At 45.9% G+C, this 25,441-nt stretch overlaps 2 protein-coding genes across 7 annotated transcripts in view; one reads left to right on the plus strand and one right to left on the minus strand.

Moving 5' to 3' along the window:
- Positions 1-2,064, plus strand: part of Top2b (DNA topoisomerase II beta) — a 58,347-nt gene extending 56,283 nt beyond the window's left edge. For all 3 annotated transcript variants that reach the window (XM_047532667.1, XM_047532669.1, XM_047532668.1), the window contains exons 35-36: positions 681-775; positions 1,582-2,064. In XM_047532667.1, the coding sequence (XP_047388623.1) occupies positions 681-775; positions 1,582-1,749 (263 nt within the window). In that variant the 3' untranslated portion in view covers positions 1,750-2,064. The remainder of the gene's footprint in view (positions 1-680; positions 776-1,581) is intronic.
- A 58-nt stretch (positions 2,065-2,122) lies between these two features.
- Positions 2,123-25,441, minus strand: part of Rarb (retinoic acid receptor beta) — a 693,377-nt gene continuing 670,058 nt past the window's right edge. For all 4 annotated transcript variants that reach the window (XM_047532671.1, XM_047532672.1, XM_047532674.1 and 1 more), the window contains 4 exons: positions 18,278-18,454; positions 6,661-6,865; positions 5,717-5,875; positions 2,123-3,614 (listed from right to left, as the gene is read on the minus strand). In XM_047532671.1, the coding sequence (XP_047388627.1) occupies positions 3,418-3,614; positions 5,717-5,875; positions 6,661-6,865; positions 18,278-18,454 (738 nt within the window). In that variant the 3' untranslated portion in view covers positions 2,123-3,417. The remainder of the gene's footprint in view (positions 3,615-5,716; positions 5,876-6,660; positions 6,866-18,277; positions 18,455-25,441) is intronic.

A 25,441-nucleotide genomic window follows, 5' to 3' on the forward strand; every position in this document is an offset into this window, starting at 1 on the left:
TGCAATGAACATTTATCCACCACTTAAGTATTACATTTTTCCTTTCCTCCTCCAATGATGAGAATACGCCAGTGATAAGAGGTTAAGTAGGTTAAAAAAAAAAAAAAATGTTGACTGTGGTAAGCATAAGTTTGACAAGAAATATGGATTTGACATGTTATTTTTATAATACTGGGAAATTTATTCTAACACTGCTACTCTGAGTGGGATCTACAGTTTTACTTATCTGTGATAAGTAAAATTGAGAGTATGCATTTAAGGCTTTATAATAAGCAGGTGTTAATTAAACATGCTATTTTTTATTCATGTTTTATATTTTTAAAAGTATTGTTCTATAACATTGAAAATTAAAAAAGTTTTTCCTATCACACATACTTAAACACTCTTCAAAGAGATTTCCTTCCTAGGCCCAAGGACCACATATATAAAATGCCAGGATTTTATTATCAGGGGCTTGGTCATTAAAATTTGTCTCCAGTATTTTTCCACTAGTTTTAATGTATTTATGAAATATTCTTCAGTCATAGTAACATGCCAGAATTAAAAAACAAATTGTATGTCTTCTTAGAGATCAGGATTACAATGCTCCATTGATTGGACATGCCTAAGAAATGATGTTTCGATTTGTTTTTATGTTGTACTTACCCTTGGGAGGAAAAAACCTTTTGTATTATTTTAAGGTAAAGGCCGAGGGGCAAAGAAAAGGAAAGCATCTGGCTCAGAAAATGAAGGCGACTATAACCCTGGCAGGAAAACATCTAAAACAACAAGCAAGGTAATAAAAAAATATCGTTTTAGTGGATGGTTTTATTTGATAATCTGACTTAGTTGATTTATTGTTGTCTTGTAACACCTTGAAACCTAGCACCTCTTATCAATAGGAGACTTGTATAAAGAATTACAAAGTACAAATTTATATAATTAGGTCTAGTTCTTAGATAAGTGTGCTATCAATTAACTTACTTAGAATATTCCATTTTATCTGTTGAGCTGTAGTGGTTTTATCTTACTTGAAAAATAGACTTTCTTTTTAACTTCACTTGAGGCTGATTTTCCCAATTAATCTGACCCCTCTCCAGAAACACTCTTTTAAAGGCATCAGATGTTTCTCCCCACCCTGTTTTCTCTTCCTATTAGAACTTAAAAAATACAAATGTAGACAATTATAACTGTGCTACTTTTTACATTTATCTATTCTATTCAGTTGTCTTCTGTGCTTCTCTGGTTCACCTTAGTGACTCCTCTACATTTTTATAAACTGTTTTATACACTGTTCACATTTTTCTCCCATGGATTCTGAGACATACTCAAAAAGGGACAGTTTGAACTTTTACTAATCTGGGCATTACATATACCTGTTGGGTAATGTATAATTTCAGAATAGTGGTATTAAATATACAAAACCACCAAAGTGGCAAATTTTATATTGAATCCTTTTATTCCTTCCAAAATCAGTCTTAGGCTTAGCATTGCAACTGATATTAAAAGCACCTTTATTTATAATACTTGTTAAGTGTAAGTGAAGTGAATGTAATAGTTCTTAACACTGTATTTTCCTTTATTTTAAATCAAAATGTCTAGAAACCGAAGAAAACATCTTTTGATCAGGATTCAGATGTGGACATCTTCCCCTCAGACTTTACTTCGGAACCACCTTCTCTGCCACGGACCGGTCGAGCTAGGAAAGAAGTGAAATATTTTGCAGAGTCTGATGAAGAAGAAGACGTTGATTTTGCAATGTTTAATTAAGTGCCCAAAGAGCACAAACATTTTAACAAATACCTTGTGTTGTCCTTTTGTCTTTTCTGTCTCAGACTTTTGTACATCTGGCTTATTTTAATGTGATGATGTAATTGATGGTTTTTTATTATTGTGGTAGGCCTTTTAACATTTTGTTCTTACACATACAGTTTTATGCTCTTTTTTACTCATTGAAATGTCATGTACTGTCTGATTGGCTTGTAGAATTGTTATAGAATACCGTGCATTAGCACAGATTTTAATTGTCATGGTTGCAGACTACAGACCTGCTTTTTGAAATGAAACATTAAAAATGGAACTGTGTTCTCTGTCTCTTTACTGAGGATTTAAAAAGTAGTAAAACCTCCCACACACCTTTAAAATAAATATATTTTATTCTTTGCCAGGAGACTCCATGGAAAAAGGTAAACAGTATATGAACATAGAAAGCATTGTTAAACAATCTCAATGTACAAACAGAGCCAGTGAAAGTACATCACAGACTTGCTAATATATCAAAAAAAAAAAAATCCACTAGTGCTTAAATGAGAACTAAGAAACTGACACTTGTATCTGTTAACCACTCTACCACAGCTTTCACTCTGCTTCATAGTGATTGAACAAGGTCAAAGGAGGCAGATTCAATGCCCATGCCTTTGGGAGTTAATGTTAGCCCCTTGGCATTAAAAAAAAAAAAAAAAACTGGAAAAAATATCCCAATATCGGGCATGAATCAAGAAAGACACTAGCGTTACATGGTCCAGGTGGTGGACCAGCCTGCTAATTATCCCATGAAATTTTCCTAATGGCTTGTGAAACAGGTAAACAAAACCTTATTAACACTGAAAAGTGTTTTTGCCTTGAAGGCTATCATTACTGTAAAAATTATTTTTTTTTTGTTTTTATTGTGAAGTTATGTCATTAAACAAGTAATAAACCACTTTTAAGTTAAAGTGACATTAACAATCGAACAAATGACATTTGATTAACTGAACTGGCAGTTACACTGATACAGAATTCGCTTCTGCTAGTGCAGTGAATTTGTATACTTTTACTGGGCAACATGAAATAAAAGATGCAATTTGAGAGCATCAAAAAGAGCAAGGACAAGCTTCCGTACTAACTAAATTAGAATATCTTGTCATACTGTACAATAGTCCTATTTCCTTACCTTGATGTCTTGATTATCCATGAAGAAAGCAAGACAATTATCTTTTTGAAACGTTCTTAGGTGGACACGTACAGTAGTCTATTTCATAACCTTGGTGTCTTGGTTATTGAGTATGCAAGACAAAAGGAAAGCACCAAACATACAGTATAGAAAGAACAGAGCCGTACTTCTGTATGTACAAAGTCCTCAAACTTAACCAGGGCTAACTCATTTTGACTGGGTCTTTGCCATGCAATCTTGACTGTTCAAAGAGGAAAATAGAAGCTTTTAGTTAGTTTCTGGTTGCATGAAATGGCTGATTTTTTAAGAATTTGAAAAGTCTGTATTTCTAGGTAAGTTACACAGTGAGGAGTATATATATTGATACATACGAAACTTCTTGGTCCTTCTTGAATTTTAGTATATTTTCAGTCCAAAAACTAAGCAGCAGTAAAAATGTTTTTCCTTGCATTTTAAATCCCGGAACTGAAGGTACTGAGGAATGTTTGAAGTAGCTGGGAAATGTCTTATTGCACCAATGGTGACTGACTGACCCCGCTGTTTTCCACTGAGCTGGGTGAGATGCTGGGACTGTGCTCTGCTGTGTTCCCACTTGAACTTGGGGTCAAGGGTTCATGTCCTTCAGAATTCTCCAGCATTTCCTGAATGAGAGGTGGCATTGATCCAGGAATTTCCATTTTCAAGGTAATTACACGTTCTGCACCTTTTCAAAAGAGATAACAGAAATCTGGCTAAGATAAGGACTCATGCTAGATTAAAAAGGGATCAACTTTTCATCTACTTTAACAAGGATGTTTCCTCAGACTTAAGAATGCATTATAAAATAGAGACATCAAGTGGTTTCTATCTTTGTTGAAAATGATGCATTTATTATTGCAGTTTTCAAATACAAACACAAGAATATTTGGGAATAGCATCCAGCAGAAGTGATATTAATGCATTTGTGCAGTTTGAATCAGATGGGGTTCTTTTTTGGGGTGTTCTGGAGATTAACCCAAAGGCACTTTACCACTAAGCTATATCTCCATTTCTTTTTTCAATTTTGAGATAGTTGCTTGAGGCCTAAATTGCTGAGTCTGGCCTTGAACTTGCTCAGCCTCCCATGCTGCTGGAATTACAGGCATGCACCACCATGCTCGACTTCACACTGGGTTCTTAACCAGCTCAGGGTCACAGCGTTTTGATAGAGGGCCTGCTTCTGTGGAAGCAACAGTTGATACTATTGCTCCTCTTGAAAACAGAATATTGTGCAGACAGTACCTCCAAAAGGCTATCCTAATTTTACAACAGTAAAACATTTTTACAGAAAAGCAGCAGAGACGTGGTGACATGTTTACATTTGATAGTTCCAATGCCTCAGTCAGTTTCAGGAGACAACATAATTCACACAGGTAAGTTCCCAATAAAAGATGAGAGTGTGTCTTAAAAATGAGACACTTGGAAAAATGCCAGCTATCCACAAACGGAGGAATTGACTTGCATAATCAATGTGTGGTGGTTTTCAAACACTTAATCTAGCGTTGCAATATCCCATACAAAAGCCAATAGCCACATGTGGCTGAACAACTCCATTAAAAAAAACAATTAGAAAAACAGTGCCTCGGTTGTATTAGTTACATTTTGATGCTTGAGAATCATGTGGCCAGTAACTATGGTATTAGTGTGCATTGTGGAGTATTTTTTTTTTTTTCATTGTGGAGTATTTCTATAATCACAATAAATTCCCTGGCCTGCCTATCTCTAGAAAATGATAGTTTAACACTCTCATTTAAAGAAATAAAGATCTATTCATAATTCCATTTTTTCAAGCACTGGTATCTGTTTTTTGCTTCTTCATTCCATGTTAGGGATGAACTTAGAATCTCTCATTGAAGAAAGCTCTTAGGAGCTTGAAAATTGAACCAAGCCAGTTCACTGGTTTTAAGCACTCCGACATGCAGTTTGTTCCTTGACTTGGCAAGGTCTTCAGGTATAGATGATGCAAAAGAAGGCTGACAAATAATAGCATAATTGGTAGGGTCATAGCTGCCGAGTGATCGCTTTACATAGAAAAACCTAACTCTTAACAATTGTAGTATGACTGTAGGTACGTGTGTAATTCCTCCAGTAGCCACAAAAATTGAAAATCACTAAATAAAGAATATAGTCCTTAGGAAGGCAAGCAGTCCTTTGCTTAGAAGTGTGCAAAGTAAATCTGCCTTTGCACAAAAGAGCAATGGATACAACGATGGAGAAAAGCTTAACCAGTAACAATATTCCCAAATTCTGTTCATTTTTCTTGGGGTTTGGATGTTCAGGGAAACTGACCAAGTTTATATAAACCAGAAATGTCTGGAAAGCTGGAGTGAAATGTATAAAACCAGAAAATTAAAAGGGCTGTCATTGTATATTCTCTTGAAAACAATGTTTTTCTAATTAGACATCTGAATTTTAAAACTCTCAATGATCTATTAAGATTACTGAGAACTGGTATGTGCTTTTTTTCTACTCTTAATCCCATGCTAGATATTAACTCAATGTGTCTCACTGAAGAAACTTCTTAGAAGAAACTTACGAATTGAGTAGGGTAAGATTTGAGGTTTCCTTTTCTGTGTGGTGTGTGTGTGTGTGTGTGAGAGAGAGAGAGAGAGAGAGAGAGAGAGAGAACTTAATTCCTTTTGATTTCAATGAGATATAAGTTCTAACACTTTTAAAAAGCGGCCACTAAACATCCTGAATTAAAACATGGGGTTTGAAGAAACATGCAACCTAGTAAGGCCCTCAGTTCCACTTTGTGGCTATACAGTGCCTCATGAAAAGACATACCTTTAGCACTGATGCTACGGAGATCTGTGATTTTCATTAAGATCTTTGGAAACATGTGAGGCTTGCTGGGTCGTCTTTTTCTGATGTAAATTTTTAGCGCTTCCAGCAATGGTTCCTGTAGTTTATCTACTTTTGTTGGTTCCTCAAGGTCCTGGCGGTCTAGATACCAGAAAAGGGGTATTAAACAGTATCAGGATGGAAGGGTTAGAGGATTCCTGCCCATTTCCCCTCTTCCTCATTTCCTGTTCCTACTATATTATGACTTTATGAATTTGATGATTCAGTCATATTAGTTTGAATACATATGCATTTGCTTTAGAAAGTGATTCTTGAAAATTGTCCCACTCGGTCAGAAGCACATTGGATGCCCTGGTGGCTTTCGTTCCAGGGAAAAAATTACTTCTCATGACCAGGAGATGTCACTACTTAACTGAACCTTGAGCCTTATGGTTAGAAAAGCAAGGTAAATCTGCCCCTTAATTAAAGCCATTACTTTTTAACCACTTGAGAGTCAGCCTCCTGAACCAGCAGGGGTCACTACAAAGAAGAAAGCCATATTTCTTCGCAGTCCTCGAAGGATTGGCAGAGGAGCCCATGCAATAACTTGTATTCCCAGCGACTATATTAACAAACAGAACATGCACGTCCCTGGGGTCATCATTAAAATGTCCCTGAGCAATCTATTTTACAATTGTCGATCCTCCCTTTAAAAAGTACTGTGGCAATTGGAAAAATAGCATTTTGGCATTTCTTTCAAAGCAGAAGGATCCCAAACACCATTATGTAATTTATCACAATATGGAAAAATACCACAAACGCAGGCATGAATGCTTTATTCACATGCTGTTCCCCATGCACAACTCCAAAATAGAGAGGAGGGTTTGCCCATAAATTATAAGCTGTTATTCATGGAATCTCATGAGCATTTTCTAGTTAGTTGGTACCTCCACAGATTAAGCAGATGGCACTGAGAAGGCCTGTTTCTGTGTCATCCATTTCCAAAGGCAGGAGCTGGTTGGCAAAGGTGAACACAAGATCAGTCAGAGGGCCAAATCCAGCATTGTGCATCTGAGTTCGATTTAGGGTAAGGCCATCTGAAAACGTCATGGTGTCTTGTTCTGGGGTATACCTGGTGCAAATTCTAAGAATCTGGAAGAAAAAACATATGTTTGATGGATTATCTATGCCGGCCTGTCCTGAGATAATCAAGCAGATGTAAGCAGGAAAGAAGTGAAGATTTCCAAGGAGTGCAAGCATGACATGGGGTAGTCTGCTCCATTCTGGGATAGTGAATGTCTTCTCCAATTCTTTTCATTAAATGACTACAGAAGTTTAAAAAAGAAAAAGAAAAAAAAAAAAGGCTATTTAGGGAATAATAAATAGAACACAAGACATTGAGCAATAACTTTGTACTGAAAGTAATCCATTTAATTCAAATAAACATTTACTGAGTACCTACTTATCTCTCGGGCACTGGGTCAGGTGCTAGGGATAAAATAAGCTCTATTTTAAAGAGCTTATTGTGTACCAAAAATAAACAATAACTACCATTTATTAAATGCCAAGTGTTGGGCATACCCTGTATTCAGTCTCTCGAACATCTTGGTTATTATTTTTGTTTTAAGATGAGGGATATAAGGCTCAGATAAGCTATGAGAGGTACCTGATGTCACGGCATCAACATGTAACTGAGTCTGACTTGAACCAAGTTAGGCCCTGTCTGACACAGGAGCAGGACGGGTAAGGCACGAGGGAGCTCAGAAGGAAAGCTCAGGCGTAGCCAGGAGGGAATCAAGGGCAGATCCATGAGGAAGTGACATATCAACCCTGCCCTGAAATCTAGGCAGAATTTCTATAGGCAAGAAGCCTGGGTCACTGCAGTTTCTTGGTCCCACTAGATGTGCCCTTTCTGGGAAGCCTGCTGCCAAAGAGACTCAGCTCACTGCACTGTGCCCCGGGGCCTTACTGGGACCGTCATCAACTCATGTGAACACCTTGCTTCCACAGACTGACTAGTTCTCATGTTCCCACTGCCCTCAGTCCTGCCGAGTGGCTCTGTGCATTCCAGAGCACTCGCCCACCTAGAACCACGCTTCTCAGCCAACAAGGGTGAAGGGTCTCTGCAGAACAGGATTCCCAAGGAAAAGTCTCAGAGCTGCCGGGAGCAGAGAGATTGAATGCACCCTGGACAGAAGTGACTAAGCCAGAAGGTTGAGGGAACTCAGAGGATTTTTTTCTAGATGCTGTGCCCAGTTTAGGAGTGACCCTCATGAATGTCCACTTTTGTGTTAACCTGCGTTCCTGCAGTTCCATGGCCATGAGCAGAGAAGTGGCCCTCTGAGGAAGACATATGGGGGCTACCTACCTGGGAACTGCTTGGAGGAAAGCCCCCTCTACCCCGCCCACAGTTCTACCAGCCTTCCTAAAACAAACACAAGTGTCACACACTTGTGTCAGGGAACTACTAGGACTTGGAGGAAGGACGTTTCCATGGGAAAGACCATCTTGAGAGGCAATATGACTAGAAGAGCCTCATGTCCTCTGGACCCCGTTAACCAGGGGGCAGGGCTGTTGCACTGAAAGATCACATGCTCCTGTCCTGGCTCTGGCAACCTCCAAGACAGTGAAGCAGGAGCTGGCCCTCCTTCCACATACAGGACGCCAGTGTGAACCTGGAAGGCGGCACCGGGACACCCTGTGGAGAGACTTTGCTCTGCCAACAACAACAAAAATCTACTGGGAGTTAGAATCCTGAGAAGAGCAATTAGCACTTCTTCTCCTCCCCCCCCAACATCTAAAAGTCAAGGTTTTATTCATCTCCTACTACATTCCAGGTCTTGGGCTAAGTAAGAACTTGCATGTACTCTTTCTCATATGGATCCCTGAGTGAAGTATGGTCACCCCATTTGACAGGTAAGAGAACAGAGCTGAAGAGCTTATCCTAGGTCACATAACTACTTGGAGGTGTGATTTGATTGAGGCTGTTTCCAGAGCTTGTTCCCTTACCCATTGCTCCAAAGTTGCCTCCTCTCTTTATACCCATATCCAAACTCAGGTCCCTCTCTGAGGTTAACTGGCTCCTGGCCTAGCGTTAACTGGAGGTCAGCCTTATTTGTCCCATTGGCTCGTGGTTCTGTCTGCGCAGCACACAATCTGCACAGCTATTCTGGTGGCCTACCTGGTGTACAGGAGCACAGAGCCTGTGGCCTGGAAACAAAGTTCACTGGATATGGGGAGGGAAGAGTAGAAATACCTAAATCAGGACCTGTTCTCAAAACTCTTTAATCACTTAATCCATGGTCACCCTGTTGGATCAGGACCTGTTCTCAAAACTCCTCAATGTCCCTGTTGGATGACCATGTGGCACAGTGAACTGGAAAGGACCCACTGTAAGATGAACCTGAATGTTTATCAAAATATCACAGTGATTTTTCATCTCACTGGATGGGTGGTCATTTTTACCTCTGATATTTGTCCAAGGACCTCTCTGAGGCAGTCCAACCATTTCCTGTAGGTGGCCAGCTGGCTGATCTGTTTCAGCTCATCTTGGTAGCAGATGGGGTACAGAGCCATTCCCCACCTGAGTAGCAAGGAAACCCAGACATCACTGGGCACACGCATTCCCTGAAAGCCCAGGACATAGAGTGTGGTGCCCAGAATCACACAAATGACAAAGATGGGGAGAGCCTAGGATGCAGGTCTCCGAACCCCTGCCTCAAGTTCCCTCAGCTCCTGGGAGGAACATCAGGAAACATGTCTACCAAGAAAGTTCTCACGTGACAGAGTCAGCAAGCGCAATACCTGTGGGCTGGAAATTTCCAGGCACATTTATAGTCTGGAACCACCTGGATAAATTACTCTGTGCACCTTTAACATGCTGCTGAGATGTGCACGCATGGGATCTGTCCCCCACAAGAAGGAAGGAACCCAGGGATTGGCTGGGAACAGAACATCAGGACTTAGGTATTTGGAAAGTTGTCAATGGCTCACTTGAAATTCAACTGCAAACTGCAGCACACAAGCCTCTCTATTCTGAAGGATTTTCCTCCTCGAAAGTTGGAACATATCAGAATTCTGATGAAGCATTGAAACTATGCTCTTTCTCCCAGGAAAGTTCAGAACCGAGCATAAAGGGTGCATCCAGAGACAGTTGCACATGGCCTGAGAAGGGAGAGGTTCAATGTCGCCTTTTATCCAAGGGGCCTTCGTTCCCTGGCCCTCTCCTGAAATAGGACAGGCTGTGTGTAGCAGGCGCCCGCTGAACAGCTCCTGGTGGCGGCGGCTGCCTTCGGAGAGAAATGAAGCAGTTTCATTCTGTCACACTCAAGACAAATGCCAGAGGCAACCACCACGCTCTTCTCTGGGATGAAAACGATCTTTGTTTGAAAGGAGGGTCTCTCCTCTAGGAAGACCAGCGTGCAGGCCCCACGAGAGGGATGGAAATAGCCTGAGCAAGGCTGACGCACCAGAGGAAGATCCTGCGGGACAGCACAAAGCTCCTGTTGAGGCTCCAAGCTGATCGGCTCCAAGGCAAAAGAGCCCTTTCTTCCTGCCTTTGCCTAAGACAACCATGTGTCTTTCCATACTGTGGATGAGCACGTGCATGCTATGCGCCTCCTAGGAGCAGCCTGCTTGAGACCGGAGGCTCAGAGCCAGAGACTCGTCCAAGCGGCCATCGCTGTCCTCTGGTGAGCGCCTCTAGGGAATCCTTTACTTCCACCCCTGCTCGGGGTCAATCCACAGCAGACAGCACACGCCATTCAAGATGTTCACCAGGGGGAAACGGTTCCTTGCTCAAACAAGCCTAACGGCTTCCAGTTGGTCATCTTGAGATGCTGCAAGGCACACTGTTCCCTCTGCCTTCATCTTCACGTGCCTGGCTCTTCTTAAGCAGAGCTCGGCTTAAAGTTCACTTACTCAGAAAATGCAGTGGATGTGCTTCCTAAAACCCATTTCTCCCTGGCCGTAGACTGTCAAGTCCCCATCAATCCTTCTGACAACTAGGGCTCTGGCTGGGACCTGGATTGCAACTTTATGCAAGGTGCTGAGGCAGGACCACCCTGCTAAGTCAGCACCAGACTCCTGACCTGCAGTGACATGTCAGATGATGATGTTCCTTTTTTAAGCTGATAAATTTAGTGGTTATATTATTATGTAGCAACAGATGACTTCTTAGAGCTGTTTATCCTGTTCTTGAACTAAAGACAAATGAAACTATGTTGATATTCTCTTTGTGCCTGACTTTTGTTCACTCAATATGATGTCTGTAAGACATGTTTGGTGCATGCAGCAGTATTCATTCTTTTTCTTTGCTGTATAGCATCCCACAGCATGACCCACCAACCTATTTTATTTTCTTTATAATATTTGTTGCTTTCTTGGCTTATTGGCCTATCTCCCTTCTAGAATATAAGCTCTGAAAATGAGACTTCTCTTGATCTATCTTGTTTTCTGTAGCGTCATTAACATTGAGGATAGTATCTTCCATACTGTAAGTGGTTAATGAATATCTATTAAATAAATGGACAGGATTCCCCTTTCAGACCCTCTTCCACCTCATAAGCCCCAGAGTGGGGCATTCAGGAATCGCTCAGCTTTTCATCAAAGTAGAAAGTGCAAATTGCTCAACCCTCTTGGTCTCTATGCTGATTGTATTTGAAAGTTATGGGAAGACACTGATCTGATTTGACTGCTTGTCCCCAAGTGCCTGTGAGAAAGTTTTGGCAAGATAATGACAACAATGACACATATAGGGCATATACTACTTGCTCTGACGAACTCATGGGAGCAGGACATTTTCTCAGGGGGCCTGCCTTCCCCACGGCTGAACTGCACTGTACCTGCTTTCTAGACCAGCACTCTAGCTGGCAATTCAAAAAAGAGAAATGGATGAAATTATTTTAGTGATAAACTTTTGACATAGTATATATCCAGAATTGTTTCAAAATGTAATCCATATAACAGTATCATTAGAGTGGAACAGACATTAGTACCTCCTGTACATGCAGACTGCCTGACCCATGTGATTCTGTGACACGAATAATCAGAAAACCGAGAGATGGCGCTCCACTGACACGTGATCTATCAAAATGAAAAAACGCAGTCTCCTGTCATGTACAGCTAATTAGAACAAATACGATTAAAAGATTTTTTTTAAAAGTCATCAAGAAAATGGTTACACTTCTGAATACTAAGGAACCCCGTGTGGTTTCTGCGATTGCAGTACTTCAGCCACGTGGCAAGGTGCTCCCGGTACAGGTGACAGTGGCTACTGGACAGGGTGGGGCAGCGCTCAGCTCCCCACAGGCCAGGTGACAAGGGGCTGTCCCAGCACTGATAGAGACGATGACGCGACTTGCTTGAAGAGGCCCTTGCTAAGCCAGGGATTAGTGCATCCTCCCAACAACCTAACCGGGAAGGCGCCACCATTACTACCATCCGAGCTGAGCTCACTGACACAGACGGAGCCCGGCCATGAGGCCTGCTCCTCGCTGGACTTCCTCACGTGGCTGAGCAGAGACTAGGTCCAAACCCAAGTGGGGAAACCGAGGCTCAGAGAGGCACCAGACCTCCGCCTGCCGGCTTCCTGGGGTCCAAGACAAGAACTCGCTTCCCTGCCGCCTGGGCTCTCGTCTCTATCAAGTCCCTGGGAAGGGGACTCAGGGTTTGCGTGGGAACGACCTTCCGTGGCTGCCCCATGATCTCCAGGACCTCAGGACTCACAAATCACGTCTCGAAGTGATGCAGGCAGTCCTTTCTGCGTCACCAGGAGCCAGGTGCCTGTGACCCGCCTGGGAATGTTTGCCTTGGGGGAAGGGCGGGCAGCGAGCACAGGAACGGAGGCCAAGCCTCCCGCAGGGCAGGACCTCACCGGAGGCTGCGCGCAGAGGCCCTGCTCAAAGCAGCGCGGCCGCCAAACTCAGTCACTTACCCGCCCTGCAAAGGCCTCTTCCTACCTCAGGAGCCAACCCCAACATAGCTGCTGCCTCCCTGAGCCACCGGTCCCAGGCAGAAGGTGCTGTCAACCCCTTTCCAAGTACACAACGTCTTCAGGGTGGTGAGAGCGCCCTGCAGTGAGGCTGGGGGCCGGGTGTGGGCAGGAGGACTTTTCTGGAGACCTGGCATTGAGGCTCCGCGGAAGAGCAGGCCAGGGAAAGGGACCGGGTTCCAGACGGAAGGCGTTGGACCGGCAGAGGATTGGTCCAGGGAGGAGGGACCTCCTGCCTCCACTCCTGAGCAGCCGCCAGGGCTGACGCGAAAACCCTGACTTGAAAGGGAAGAAGCCGCGTTCCCATGTGGTTCAAGCTCAATGTAAAAACGAAATCCACCACAGACTTTTTTTGGGGGGTGTGGGGAGGTACCAGGGATTGAACTCAGGGGCCCTCAACCACTGAGCCACATCCCTGGCCCTATTTTGTATTTTATTTAGAGACAGGGTCTCACTGAGTTGCTTAGTGCCTCACTGTTGCTGAGGCTGGCTTTGAACTCCCGATCCTCCTGCCTCAGCCTCCCAAGCATCTGGGATTACAGGCCTGCACCACCACGTCCAGCTTCCACCACAGACTTTTAATAAATCATCTTCTCATCAGGAAATCGCTCAGGGTATCCATCTTCATGCAGGTAATTTTACTTCCTGTTATGGTTTGGGTGTGAAGTGTACCCCCAGAGGAAGAAGGTTCAGAGGAGAAATGATTGGGTTATGAGCGCCTTAACCCAAACAGTGAATTAATCCCAATGGGATTAATCGGGTGGTAAGGGAAGGTGGACAGGGTGTGGCTGGAGGAGGTGGGCATGGGGGCGTGGCCTTGGGGTCTATATTTTGTATCTGGCAAGTGGGTTCTTTGTTTTCTGATCATCATGTGAGACCCTTCCTTCAGCTACACTCTTCCGCCATGTTCCGCCTCACCTCCAGCCCTGAGGAATGGAATCAGCTGTCTATGGACCAAGACCTCTAAAACTGTGAGTCCCCAAATAAACTTTTCCTCCTCTACAATTGTGCTGGTTGGGTCTTTTAGTCACAGAAGCAAAAAAGGTGACTAAAATACCTCCTTTATCTAAAGGAGGCTAAAAAACCCTCACAGGACCCCAATGAGTCTTTGGTTCCCCTTGCACCTCAGGAGCCTTGTTTATAAAATGTGGATAGTAACAACCTGTGAGGATGTACTGAAGCTTAACAATTGTAACATGTAAGGTGACCAAGGCCTACAAGGCACTGAACACTGTATAAACCCCATGAACCACATTCCACTTTCTCCAGACCCTAAAAGGAAGCTAATTATCATCTTCATCTTAAATATGAAGAAACCGAGGATCAGAGAGGGGTAGTAATTTACCCAAGGTCACACAGCTAGTAGGCAGCAAAGCCAGATTTTGAGATTTCAGAACCCACTCCTGTAGCCACTATCCAGAACTGGGGCAGGATAAATGTGCTGCCTGTGTGTGTGGGTGGAGTACAGGGAGAAAAGTGCTGTGGTAAAACTGGGGGCAGGACCAAACCAGGCAGAAGGCCAGGGCCGCTTCTCTTCTCGCCATCAACATGTTCCCAGTGCCTGGCACATAGTAAGTGGTCAGCAAATATGCGTGAGGATCACCTCTTCAACTAATAGGTACTCAGGACCTTCTGATGATACAGAATGAACTTTCAAACCACAGACAGACCGTGGCATGGCCTGCTCAAAACCCAGGGATGTTTATGGCCCTGACAATGGCAATGGACGGACATCCCAGGCTCTGCGTCCTCCCTGTCTGAGCTCCTCTGGCTTCTATTTTTCCGGGCAACGCGTAAGACGCCGTCTGATCTATTGACGTGCTTCTTTACTCCCGAGAGAGGCCCGGGAGAAGGAGCGCGAGAGGGAGGAGGAGGAGAAAATGGATGAAGATGATGCAGGAGAACCAGCAAGAACCCAAGGAGACAAGGGCGGAGCTCAGGTGAGGGCCACCCCGGGAGCCCTCTTGCTGTTCCTGACCTGGGCCAGGGACGCCAGAGTCTTGGGCGGGGGAAGGAGGGTCAGTCTACCTGCCCTTTTTGTGAAGAGCTCGCCCACCAGAGCAGACATTTCAGCTGCCTGGGCTCTGGGTGAGGAGACCGTGCGATCAAAGCCAGGCCGGAGCACCCCCGTCCCAGCCCCGTGTGGGACGTCTGGCCCTGAGCCCCCTGGGTGTGGTGGGCAGGTAAGGCCTTCCTCGCCCTTCTTCCTGGGTCACGGGCTCCTGCCCCAGAGACCTGCTGCCTGAGCAGCGGCCGAACCTGTCTTCCTGGTCCTCGTGTGATCAGAGACAAATGGACCTGTCTTCTTGGGAGGCCACACACAATACAGGGGGATGGTTGGCTCCGAATGGGTGGCATCCGAGCCTGGTGACCCTTGGGACAACCTCCACTTTGCTTTCTAAGGACCGAGAACAAGCTCGGCCTCTCTGTCCATCTGATCCGTCCAGCTCACTCTGTCTGTCTGTTAGTAGCTTTGATGATAGTCTCATCCAAAAGATGCTCTTTGAAGTTGTGCCTTGTCAAGGATCTTGTGATTAATTTCCTTTGCTACAAATTCTTAGAAAGGAGCTCTTGTCTAGGATCCAGTACGAATGCCTTCTTCTCTGTCTCATGTGATGGGAGGTCTCTGCCCTCCCCCAGCTAGGGCTTTGTCCTCCTCCGCCAGTCGCACCCCAACCCATGCCCTTGAGGCCAGGAAGGAGTGGCTGAGGGCTTCCTGCACAGTGTGTCCCCAGCTTTGCCCTCACTTTCAACACCAGTGGCTGAGCACGTGGTAGGTGATTCTGTCCATGACCGTATACCATCCCATTCAGGAACCGCTATATTCAGCATCTTAGTTACCTGTATTTCCTTCTTTACATAGGTAAATGGAGGCCTGGAGAGCTTCCGCTTTGCTCACTGAGGGGCTAAGGGCTGGTCCTTGGATGCACAGGTCAGCGAGAGGAGCTCTGCAGGGTTGGGGGCAAGATGGCTGCAGGAGGCCCGGAGGGGGTCTTAGGGGAGATTTAAATCTCATGGAGACCACACCCTGATCACTGAGCATGTGACTTTGCAGAAACAAGATGCTTTCCTAGAGGATCTCAAAGCATCAAGCATCCCTCTCATTCCATTTTTCCAAAAGGCCAGGACTGGGGCTGGGGCTGGGGGTGGAGGTGGATCACAAACTACTACCATCTTGCAAGACTGAGAAACAAGCAGAGGCCCAAGGTCAGAGCAGGAGCCTGGGGAAGGCTGCCAGTCCTACAGGATGGCCCCGTCATGCAGGGGTGTCAGGATTACACCGGGTTTCCTGGTGTGGGGCTTGATTTGCTGTGTCACTTCCCAGATCACTCAGCCACTGTGGGACTCTGAGGCTGTTCTTATGTGGCAGTAACGCCGGCACTGCTAATATCTTAGAGGGCATCCTGAGGCTTAGCTGAAATCCTACTGGTCATTACATTTTATGTCAGGAATGCACTATCAAGTCCAGCATGGCTACTTAGGACTTTGATCGCTCACTATCAACATTATTAATAATTTGCCCAAGTTTCTGTCAGTCTGGCTGGTTCTCTCCCTGTGGCCCATAACTCTCTCACCTCCGCCACTCCCAAGGGCTCCTGTTCATTTCCGTCCTCTTTTACACCTTCTTTATGACTCTGGAGTCAACATACTTGGGTGTGGAGTATTGGCTCCAGTACCAACCTGACTCACCCAGCCTCTAGCCCCGGATCTGTAAAACGGGCTGAATGTCCATCCCTGCCAGAGTTCTGTGAGGCCGAAAGGATGGGGTGGGCAAACTCTACAGGAGAGCGCTGCTCTGATGTCTGGCTCTTCTGCAAGCTTCTGAGTTCACCCCAGACCCTCTGACTTCTTTCAAGAAGACGACATACGCTCTCAGGATCTCTGGCACCTGTAGGCGACTGAGCCTCCAACAATACCCTTCCTCAGATCGAGCTAGAAATTCGAGGGCCATGGAGACCTTTGTTTCCTGCATGGCCATCCTATGACTTGAATGTGTCTTCTAAATATCAGGCGTTGGAAATGGACACAAGTTCATATGCTGATTAGAGGTGGGTCTTTGGGAGGTAACGAGGACTAGATAAGGTCATTAGGGTGCTGCACCCGTGAAGGGACTGGGGCTTTATAAGAAGGAGTGAGGCCTGAACTGACACGCTGGCTCTATCACGTGACATGCTCTGCCATGTCATGATTCAGCAGAAGGCCGCTGTGCATGCTGGGCTCTTGAGCTCCCCTCTGGAACCAAGAGCCAAATGAACTTCTATTCTTTGCAAATTATGTGTCTGGGGTATTTTGTTATAGCAACAGAAAATGCATCAAGACACACCCCTCCCGAGTGGACTGTGTACGTGTGTGTTTAACTGTAATTAACTGTAATAATGGTATCTGCTTTGCAGAAGGGTTTATACCCAAAGGTTTGAAAGATGTAATAAAAAGAAAACTCCATGCTTTCAGAGCATGGAACTCAAAGGTTCCCTCTTTCCTGATCCATCCCTTCCACTGCCTCCACAGGCCTCTCTGTACACCCTCCACCCCCAGGCAGGGCACATCCTGCTCTCGTGCCCAAGAAAACAGTCCTGGGCAGAACTGGCCACCCCATGCCTGAGGCCTCCACCAGGCAGAGAAGAAATGGACATCTGGCCAGCAGAGGCCAGCAGAGACCAGGCAGGATGAGATGTGGCAGCAGCTTCACCCTCTCTAAGGCTCTGGAAGCTGCAGTGTGACCACGGCAGGGAGCCCAGAGGAGTCAGGAATCCCCCTTGGACGCTTGAGGAAACAGACCCCCTGGTCTATGGACTAAATGTGTCCTGTCTCTCGTATTCTGAGGTTGAACCCCAAATGCCCCAGGAGATGGTATTAGGAGAATCAGGTTTAGATGAGGTCACACGGGCAGGACCCCGTGAAGGCACTGGTCCCCTTGTAAGGTGATGAAAGGACCAGAGGCAGGCTCTCTTCTCTCACACTCTCTCTCTGCCTTGTGAAGACACAGCAGAAAGCCATTCATCTGTGACCCAACAGAAGGACCCTCGCCAAGCACCCTCAGTCCTTGCTCCCTGAGAGCTGAGAGAAAAACCTGTTGTTGCTGAGGCTTCCTGGTGTCTGGCTACAGTAAGGCAGGGGAAGGGGTTTCCCAAGGCCACAGACACAGAAGGGATGGTGTAAGGTTGGGCATAAGGGGCTGGAGCCCAGGCGCCACTGTGCATCTCCAGTTAGCTTGGCCTGGAGAATTCTAATGGTCTCTCAAACACCTCCATGGCTGACACATGAAGTGTCCTGAGGCAGTGTCCTGAGCAGAAGAGAGGAAGGTGGTCTTTCTAATGGCTGGCCTGGCCTGAGCTGGAAAGAGTTCTCTTAGGAGACCTGGGATGGGCCCCTCTCCTGACATCACACAGGGGAAAGTTCCTGCACTGGGCACAGAGGGCAGGAAGGTCTGTCCAATACCAGGGGGCCTCTGAGCTTTTGGTTATCAATGGAGAGAGGAACAGATAGGATGGAACTTGGTGGGCACAGGGGGCAGCAGACTCCCAGTTCCCTCCTTCCACCTGACCACCCAGGAGGGTTTATAAAGCTCATACCAGGATGTCCAGGCAGGCAGCCTTCAGCAGGGTGATTTGGTCTGCGATGGTCAAGCCGGTGAAGCCTGGTAGGCGTTTTGCAAACTCCACGATTTTAATAATGCACTTGGTGGCCAGTTCACTGAATTTGTCCCAGAGGCCCAGGTCCAGTCGAACTCGATGGTCAGCACTGGAATTCTTAGAGAGAGAGAGAAAAAATGCAATCAGGTGTGGTTTCTGGAAGCCCAACACAGGCAGGGAGCTGAACACGTCTTCTATTGATGGGCTCACGCTTCAGCTGTAACCTCAGAACTTCTTGGTGGCATGGATACATTTTTAGCCTGGATTCATCCTTTTCAAATGCTCAAAATTGTCTACCTAAACCACCAGATCACCACAAAACAGATAAGGACAAGTTTCTGTGTGTGCAGTTATCCAGAGAGTAAATCAAAAAGAGATGAGAGCATCAGGATTTGCCACTTATAACCCTGAGAAATAGTGACACTAGGCATGACCATCAGTGCTTACTAATGTCTTAAAAATGGGTAACTGAGGGCTGGGTGTTGTGGCACATGTCTGTAATCACAGTGACTCAGGAGGCCGAGGCAGGAGGATCGCAAGTTTGAGATCAGCCTCAGCAACTTGGTGAGGTCCTGTCTCAAAATTAAACATTTTTTTTTTTTAATAATTAAAAGGTCTGGGAGTGTGGCTCAGTGGTAAAGCGGCCCTGGGTTCAATCCCCAGTACCAAACGCACGCGCGTGTGCACACACACACACATGTAGCTGGCCCACGGGGATCCTGGTGAAAATGCATACCCCACCACAGTTTGACCCAAAGCACACTTGCATCAGATGGAGCCTCTGATCTAACTGGAGGAAATCCAGGAACATGGTCAGCGACACTGTGGGGATGCCACTGTCCACCTCCAGCATGCCAGAAACCCTACGGAACCAGTGAATGGGCTTCTTCAACAAAGGCATTGGGGGAAAAAGAAATGGAGAGATAGCTATAGATTAAAAACCCAAATGCTCCAATATTGACAGATGATAGATGTTAGGGTTTAGATCTGGAATGTTCCCCAAAGGCTCATGTGTTGAAGGCTTGATTCCCAAGTGCAGCAATGTTTGGAGGTGGCCATGGGGATGTGATTGGATCATGAGGGCTCTGACCTCAATTGGTGGATTAATCCATCAAGAGATTCATAGCTGAAGTGACTGTCGGGAGATGGTGGAGGCTGAAGGGGGTGGGATCTTGGGACATGCTCTTGGGGGCTCTATGTTGTTCTTGGTCCCTTCCTCTTGCTGTGCTTCCCAGATGCCATGAGGTGAGCAGCTCTGCCCCATCTGTCCCCTCTGCCATGATGTTCTGACTCACCACAGGCCAAGCAATGGAGCCAGCCAAGGCTGAACTGAAACCTCTGAAACCATGAGCCCAAAGGAAACCTTTCTCCTTTAAGATGCTTTTTCTTGGATATCATGTCACAGCGATGAAAAACTAGCATGATAAATAAATCACGCTAACGACTGTGCAATGACTGCTAGGCAGCATGAACAGGAAGAAGACAGGGATACACGCCATGATGTGGATAAACTTCCAAAGCATCATGCTAAGTGGAAGAAGGCAGACACAAAAGCCAACATACAGCAAAGCAACTCCATTTAAACCGCACTCTGGAAAAGGCACACCTATGGCAACAGAGGACAAATCAGTGATTTCCAGGGGCTGGGACTGGGTGGTGGTCAGGTTGCCCATGAAGTGTATGAAGGAACTTTCTGGAGGGAAAGAAAAGTTCTGCACCCTGACTGTGGTCAGGCTTACAGGACTGTATACTTTTGCCACACTCATTGAACCACCGTATCCTTAAAAAAGATAAAAATACACCATGTAAATCATATTCCAAAAACTCAATTTCAAAAAATACCTATTTAGGAGATTTGTCAGATGAGGTATAAACCTTATCCGAATCCTGATTCAAATAAACTGTAAAGAGATTGTGACAGATATGAGAAAACTAGAAATTTGAGAGATTAAGGCATTTGAGATGTCCTTTTTATTTTAGGAGGGTAAAAATGGCGCTGATGGCTTGCTTTTGTTTGCAGAAGTTACTCTGCTTTAGAATAAATGTTGAACTATTTACAGATAACATGATGAGAGGTGTATAATTTACTTCAAAATGATACGTAGTGAAGACCATGTGTGTGAGGGCTTTAGAGATAAGATTGCCCATAGAGTGATCACAGGGCTTCACGATACTGTTCTTCTAACTTTCAGGTTATATTTGAAATTTTTCACAATAAAAATAAAAGACAAAAAAAAAATCCTAATCATCATAATAATTCCATAACTAAAAGGCTGAGATTGGGGTTCCGGGTGCTTCTGTGGCCTCATGCGTAGTAGCAGATAAGCCAAGGCCCCCAGAGGGCGAGAGCTGTCCCGTGGGGTCTCGGGGAGACTCTGGTTTGGCCAACCCTAGTGCTCTGGCCTTATAGACATGGTGACTGGTTAGGGAAAGAGTATGTGATCCAGAGCAGGCCAATGAGGCTCAAGTCTGAGACTTTCTGGTTGGAAGAACTGAGAAGAATTCTGTGTCAGTGAGAGCAAGCCAAAAGCTTTCAGGCTGCCTACAAATGAGAAAAGACAAGATGAAAGATGGGAAGGGAGGGGAGGGAGGGGTGGCTCAGTCTTAAAAACAATGGGCTGCTGGCTACAGCCTCACTTGATCCATTTAAAAAACAAAAAAAAACAAAAAAAAAAACAACTAAGTTGATTTGATTTCTATCCCCTGCAATAAGAATTCTGACCAGTGCACTGTTCTGGCTTACAAGCATTTAGGTCTGAGAGTGTCACATTCTTCCCCCTCAACCCCTAGGGACCATTGGGACTCAGAGAAGAGGTTCTGTCTCCACTGCTACCCTTGCCTCCTGCCTGGATTACTGCAAAAGCCTCCTCACTGGTTGGTTTTCCTCTTCCCACTCTGTTCTCATCAAAGCAGTTCGTCCATTCTGATCAAAGCAAAAAGGGATCCTTTAAAAACACAAGTCAGAACAAGCCACTCCTAAAATAGCCCATGCTTTCTCATTTCACTCAGACTAAAGCCAAAGTCCTCTCAAGAGCCTGCAGGGTTCTCCCAGATCGGGTCCCTCTTCCCTCTCCCTGTTGGTACCTTGCCCCAGCCACACGGGTCTCCTTGCTCTTCCTGAACAAGCCAGGCATCCTCCTGCCTCAGGTATTTGCCTTGGCTGTTTCTCTACCCAGGTTGCTCTTCCTCAGATATCTGCTGGATGCTCTCCCTGCCTCCTTCAAGTATTTGATCAAATGTCACCTCTTGAGCCTCCCCTGGGTCCCTCTAAGAGGCTTCCATCCCCAGCAGGCCACAGCAGGATAGATCTGAGCAATGCATGATCATCAGTTCATTCATCAGCACCTCTTGTCCGACTCTGTTACTGCCCAGATTGGACAGTGAGGGTCCAGTAGCAGCTCAATAAATACTGTTGAGTGACTCAATGAGTGAAGCTCCCACAAGCTCTCGCTTGTCCGAAATGCCCAGGATGACTAATTTGGAGGCTGAGGCTCAGTGATGCTGGGTGCTAGCCTGGACCTGCTGGTGAAGCCTGGAGGTCTGTTGCCTCCCGAGGCAGGACTGAGCCACCCAAAGAGATCAAGGTCCCCAGGGCTGGAGTGTGGCCCTCTGACAGACACATCTAGCTTAATATAGGAAACTCTTGCGTCTCAAACCATCATCTTGAGTTCCCCACCTCGGTTAAAATCAGTTTGCAGGCATCCATAAACCCAGCGGTTGCTTTTCACATCAGCAAGGAGACCCAGAAGAGTCTGCACGAGGGAGGGCGGCCACAGAAGCGCTGACCACAGAGGTGGCCGTCGCTGCCTTCTACAACATTCCTCGCAGACAGTAGGCATGCATCCTCCAGATTTATTTCACTCCTTCCTCAAGGACCTTGGTGGAATACAGTACACTCGGGGGAACATAAGATCAAGATGTGTGGCCATTCAGGCTGTAATTAAATTTAATAGGCAGTTTATCCGGTTCGTAGGAAGATGACACGGAAGAGAGGGACAGAGAGGCAAGCTTACGGCGGAAATCATTTCACAATAGAGTATCCATCTGGAAAGAAAGACATTGCCCGGCGCAGCAAGTGTGAACGAAATCTTCATCAGCGTCCATGGGGTCCCTGCATCATGAGCCCGGCCGAGGCAGAGAAGCCTGTCGCACCTTCTATTAAAAATAATGCACAGCCGTCGTAACGGCATGTAAATCTAACTCACTATTATGCAAACTGAAGGGAAGAGGCAGTTAATAAAACACAAAATAACCTGGTGTTTTATTATACTGGTTGCTGGATTCATAGGCACGAGGCTTAAAATGGCTTATATATGATCTTCCCGCTGCAGCACTCAGAGCCCTGGCCTCTTTGGGCTGGTAATGAAGGCGGCCGTGGGGAGCATGGGGATCAGATGGAGGGTCCTCGGGAGCATTTCTAACCGTGCAGGGAGGAAAGCCAGGTGGGGAAGGAGGGAGACAGGAGGGGACAGGAGGTGATGGACGGCCCCAGCAGAAGGGCAGGGGCAGCTGATGGACATATGCTGTCCTCCCTCAATGCTAAGGGACGGCCTGGACTGGGCCTCCCCAGAAAGACCCCTCGGGCAGGAGCTCAGGCCTGCCTTCCCAGAATGCCGTGCAGCGGCAGCCCATATGGAGGAATGAGCTCTAAGGCCCCCCAGGGCCATCTTAAGCCCAACCCCACTATGCAATCCAATTAAATGGTAATTTTTTGCCTGGCAAATGGGGTCCCTTTCTTCTGTTGGTTTGGTTTTCTGCTGCTTTTCTGGCTGGCATTACTCTCAGGAAAAGACCCACGAATGGAGGCTGAATCGCCAGGGTTTTTAAAACCATGCTGATGGCAACTTCTGGCTAGTACTGTGGTTTATTCCAAGCTAAGGAAGAAATGCAAACTTTTTTTTTTTTAAAAGAAAAAAAGAATTAAAGTTCTGTAGGAATGTTGGGAGCATCCATGGGGCCAACCTCCTTCTTCCCGAGGCCTCAGGTCTTTGGAGCATCCTGAGAAATTGCAGTTTTCTCAAGTTCTAATTGCAGAATGTTCCTACTTTTATTTTTAAACACACTCACACACACATACAGATAGATATCTGTGTGTGTGTGTGTGTATGTATATATACATATATGTGTATATATGTAAATTATATACATATAATTTACACACATGTAAATTAATAATTATCATTTATTTAATATTAATACTGATAGTCACTCATTATCTAAGGCTTACCTCGTGCCAGGCACCATTCTGTATGCTTACAATTAACTTATGTCCTATAGCACTCCCGTGAGGTAAGTACTATCATGGTTCCATTTGGCTGATGAGCAGGCTGAGGCCCAAAGAGGTCCAATCACTTGTGCAAAATACCTCAGGTCGAGCAGATTCAAAATGTGATTCACCAAGGTGGGCAGGCTGTGGCATCTGTGCGTCCCCCCTGTTTACCACGTGATCCCTCTGGCCTTTGATTCCTCATGTATTCTACTTTCTGCTCTAACCTCGTGTCTCCTACAGTCTGTTGCAACTGTGGTCTGGTTTCCTGGTTGGAATCTCTGGGTGCTTCCTTGAGATGGCTACAAGGTCCCCAGCACTGTTATGGAGAGAATGTGAGGTGCCAGACCAGCATCTCTTTGTGATTAATGTATTTCTAGGCACTAGGACAACATGGCTTCCAGAACATACCAGTGGAGGATGAGACAGAGGCCCCCACTCACTGGTGGCTTTCTCCTCTGAGCCAGATGCCTCCACCCGTGAGCAGAGGAAGCTCAGAAACCACTCTGGAACGGTGGGCATCATCTTAAAGGCACAACGTGGCACACGGTGGAGAGGGCTCTATGGAGTAGGCAGTGGGCTGGGGGCAGGTAGGGAGGTCCCTAAGAACTCCCAAATGTTTCCTGGCTGTCTGGCTAAGAGCAAGATGGATGATAAAGGACTGTCTTGAGTGTAATGCTTTAGGGGTACCCCTGGACCTCTGTTGCTTAAGATTCCTGGCCCTGGACCAAGCCTGGAGGGGCCCCTCTGCATAGCGGTAGCCTCTTCACTTTGCAGGTCTGCAAAGCTCCAGGCCACCGTTCCCTTTGTTCCCTTTGCTGGGAGTATCTTTTCCTTTTTCCACCACCCAGCAAGACCCTGGGAACTCAATCGTGCCTAGAAAATACTTTTCTTCAAAAGACGAGGACCTAAAAGTTCACAGCACTAGTCACAAAATTTGATCTTCAGCCAGACTTTGCAACAGAGCTGCAAGTTCAGAAGGGTCAACATGGTCACTCCAGGTCTGCTCTCATAGGTATTATAGGTTGAACTGTGTCCCCAAAATGATATGTTGCCATCTGAACACCCAAGACTGCGGAAGGACTTTGCTTGGAAATAGTCTTTATGAAGGTAATCAAGTTTAAGTGAGGTCACTAGGGTGGACCCTGATTCAGTATGAACAGTATCCTCATAGAATGGCAGGAACATGGGTACATACACTGGGGATGTGATCTGAAGACCCAGGGGAAGAAGAAGGCCACAGGAAGATGGACGAGCGGCGTAATGCACCTATAGGTCAAGAAGTGCCAGAGGCATCCTTCAGCATCAGAAGGTATCAGAGGAGGGAAAGGATTCCCCGAGAGCTGTTGGAAGGAGGGAAGGAGCGTGGCCCTGGACATGCTAATTAGCTAGTGTTGGGAGAATTAGCTAACGTTGTCTCAAGTCCTCCGGTGCCATTCCTTTATTGTGGAAGACCTAGGGAATGGACACAGTAGGTAGGCAGTTAGCATGTACTGGAGGATCAAAGAAAGTTCTAGGGATATGCACCAGGCAGGTGTGCTTACTGGCAGGAAACAGAGGCCTATGAAGTTACGGGCTGGTTCACGGTGAGGGAGCTGCGAGGGGACAGAGCAGGAATCAGGATTCAGATCTCCTGACTCTCCACTTACCTTTCACCTCACCTGGTGCGCCTTTCCTGGGAGACCAACCACCCCGAGTTTCAGGTTTTGATTATCTGATCACAAATGTTACCTGCCTAAAAAGAAAGCCAAGTCCACGAATGGCTGGAATTGCTTACGTATCCTTCGTTTTCTAAAGCACAGCTCCTAGATAGTCTTTATATGGCTTAATGATTCGGC

The sequence above is a fragment of the Sciurus carolinensis genome, chromosome 17, assembly GCF_902686445.1.
Source record: "Sciurus carolinensis chromosome 17, mSciCar1.2, whole genome shotgun sequence".
In the NCBI taxonomy this organism is placed as follows: Eukaryota; Metazoa; Chordata; class Mammalia; order Rodentia; family Sciuridae; genus Sciurus; species Sciurus carolinensis.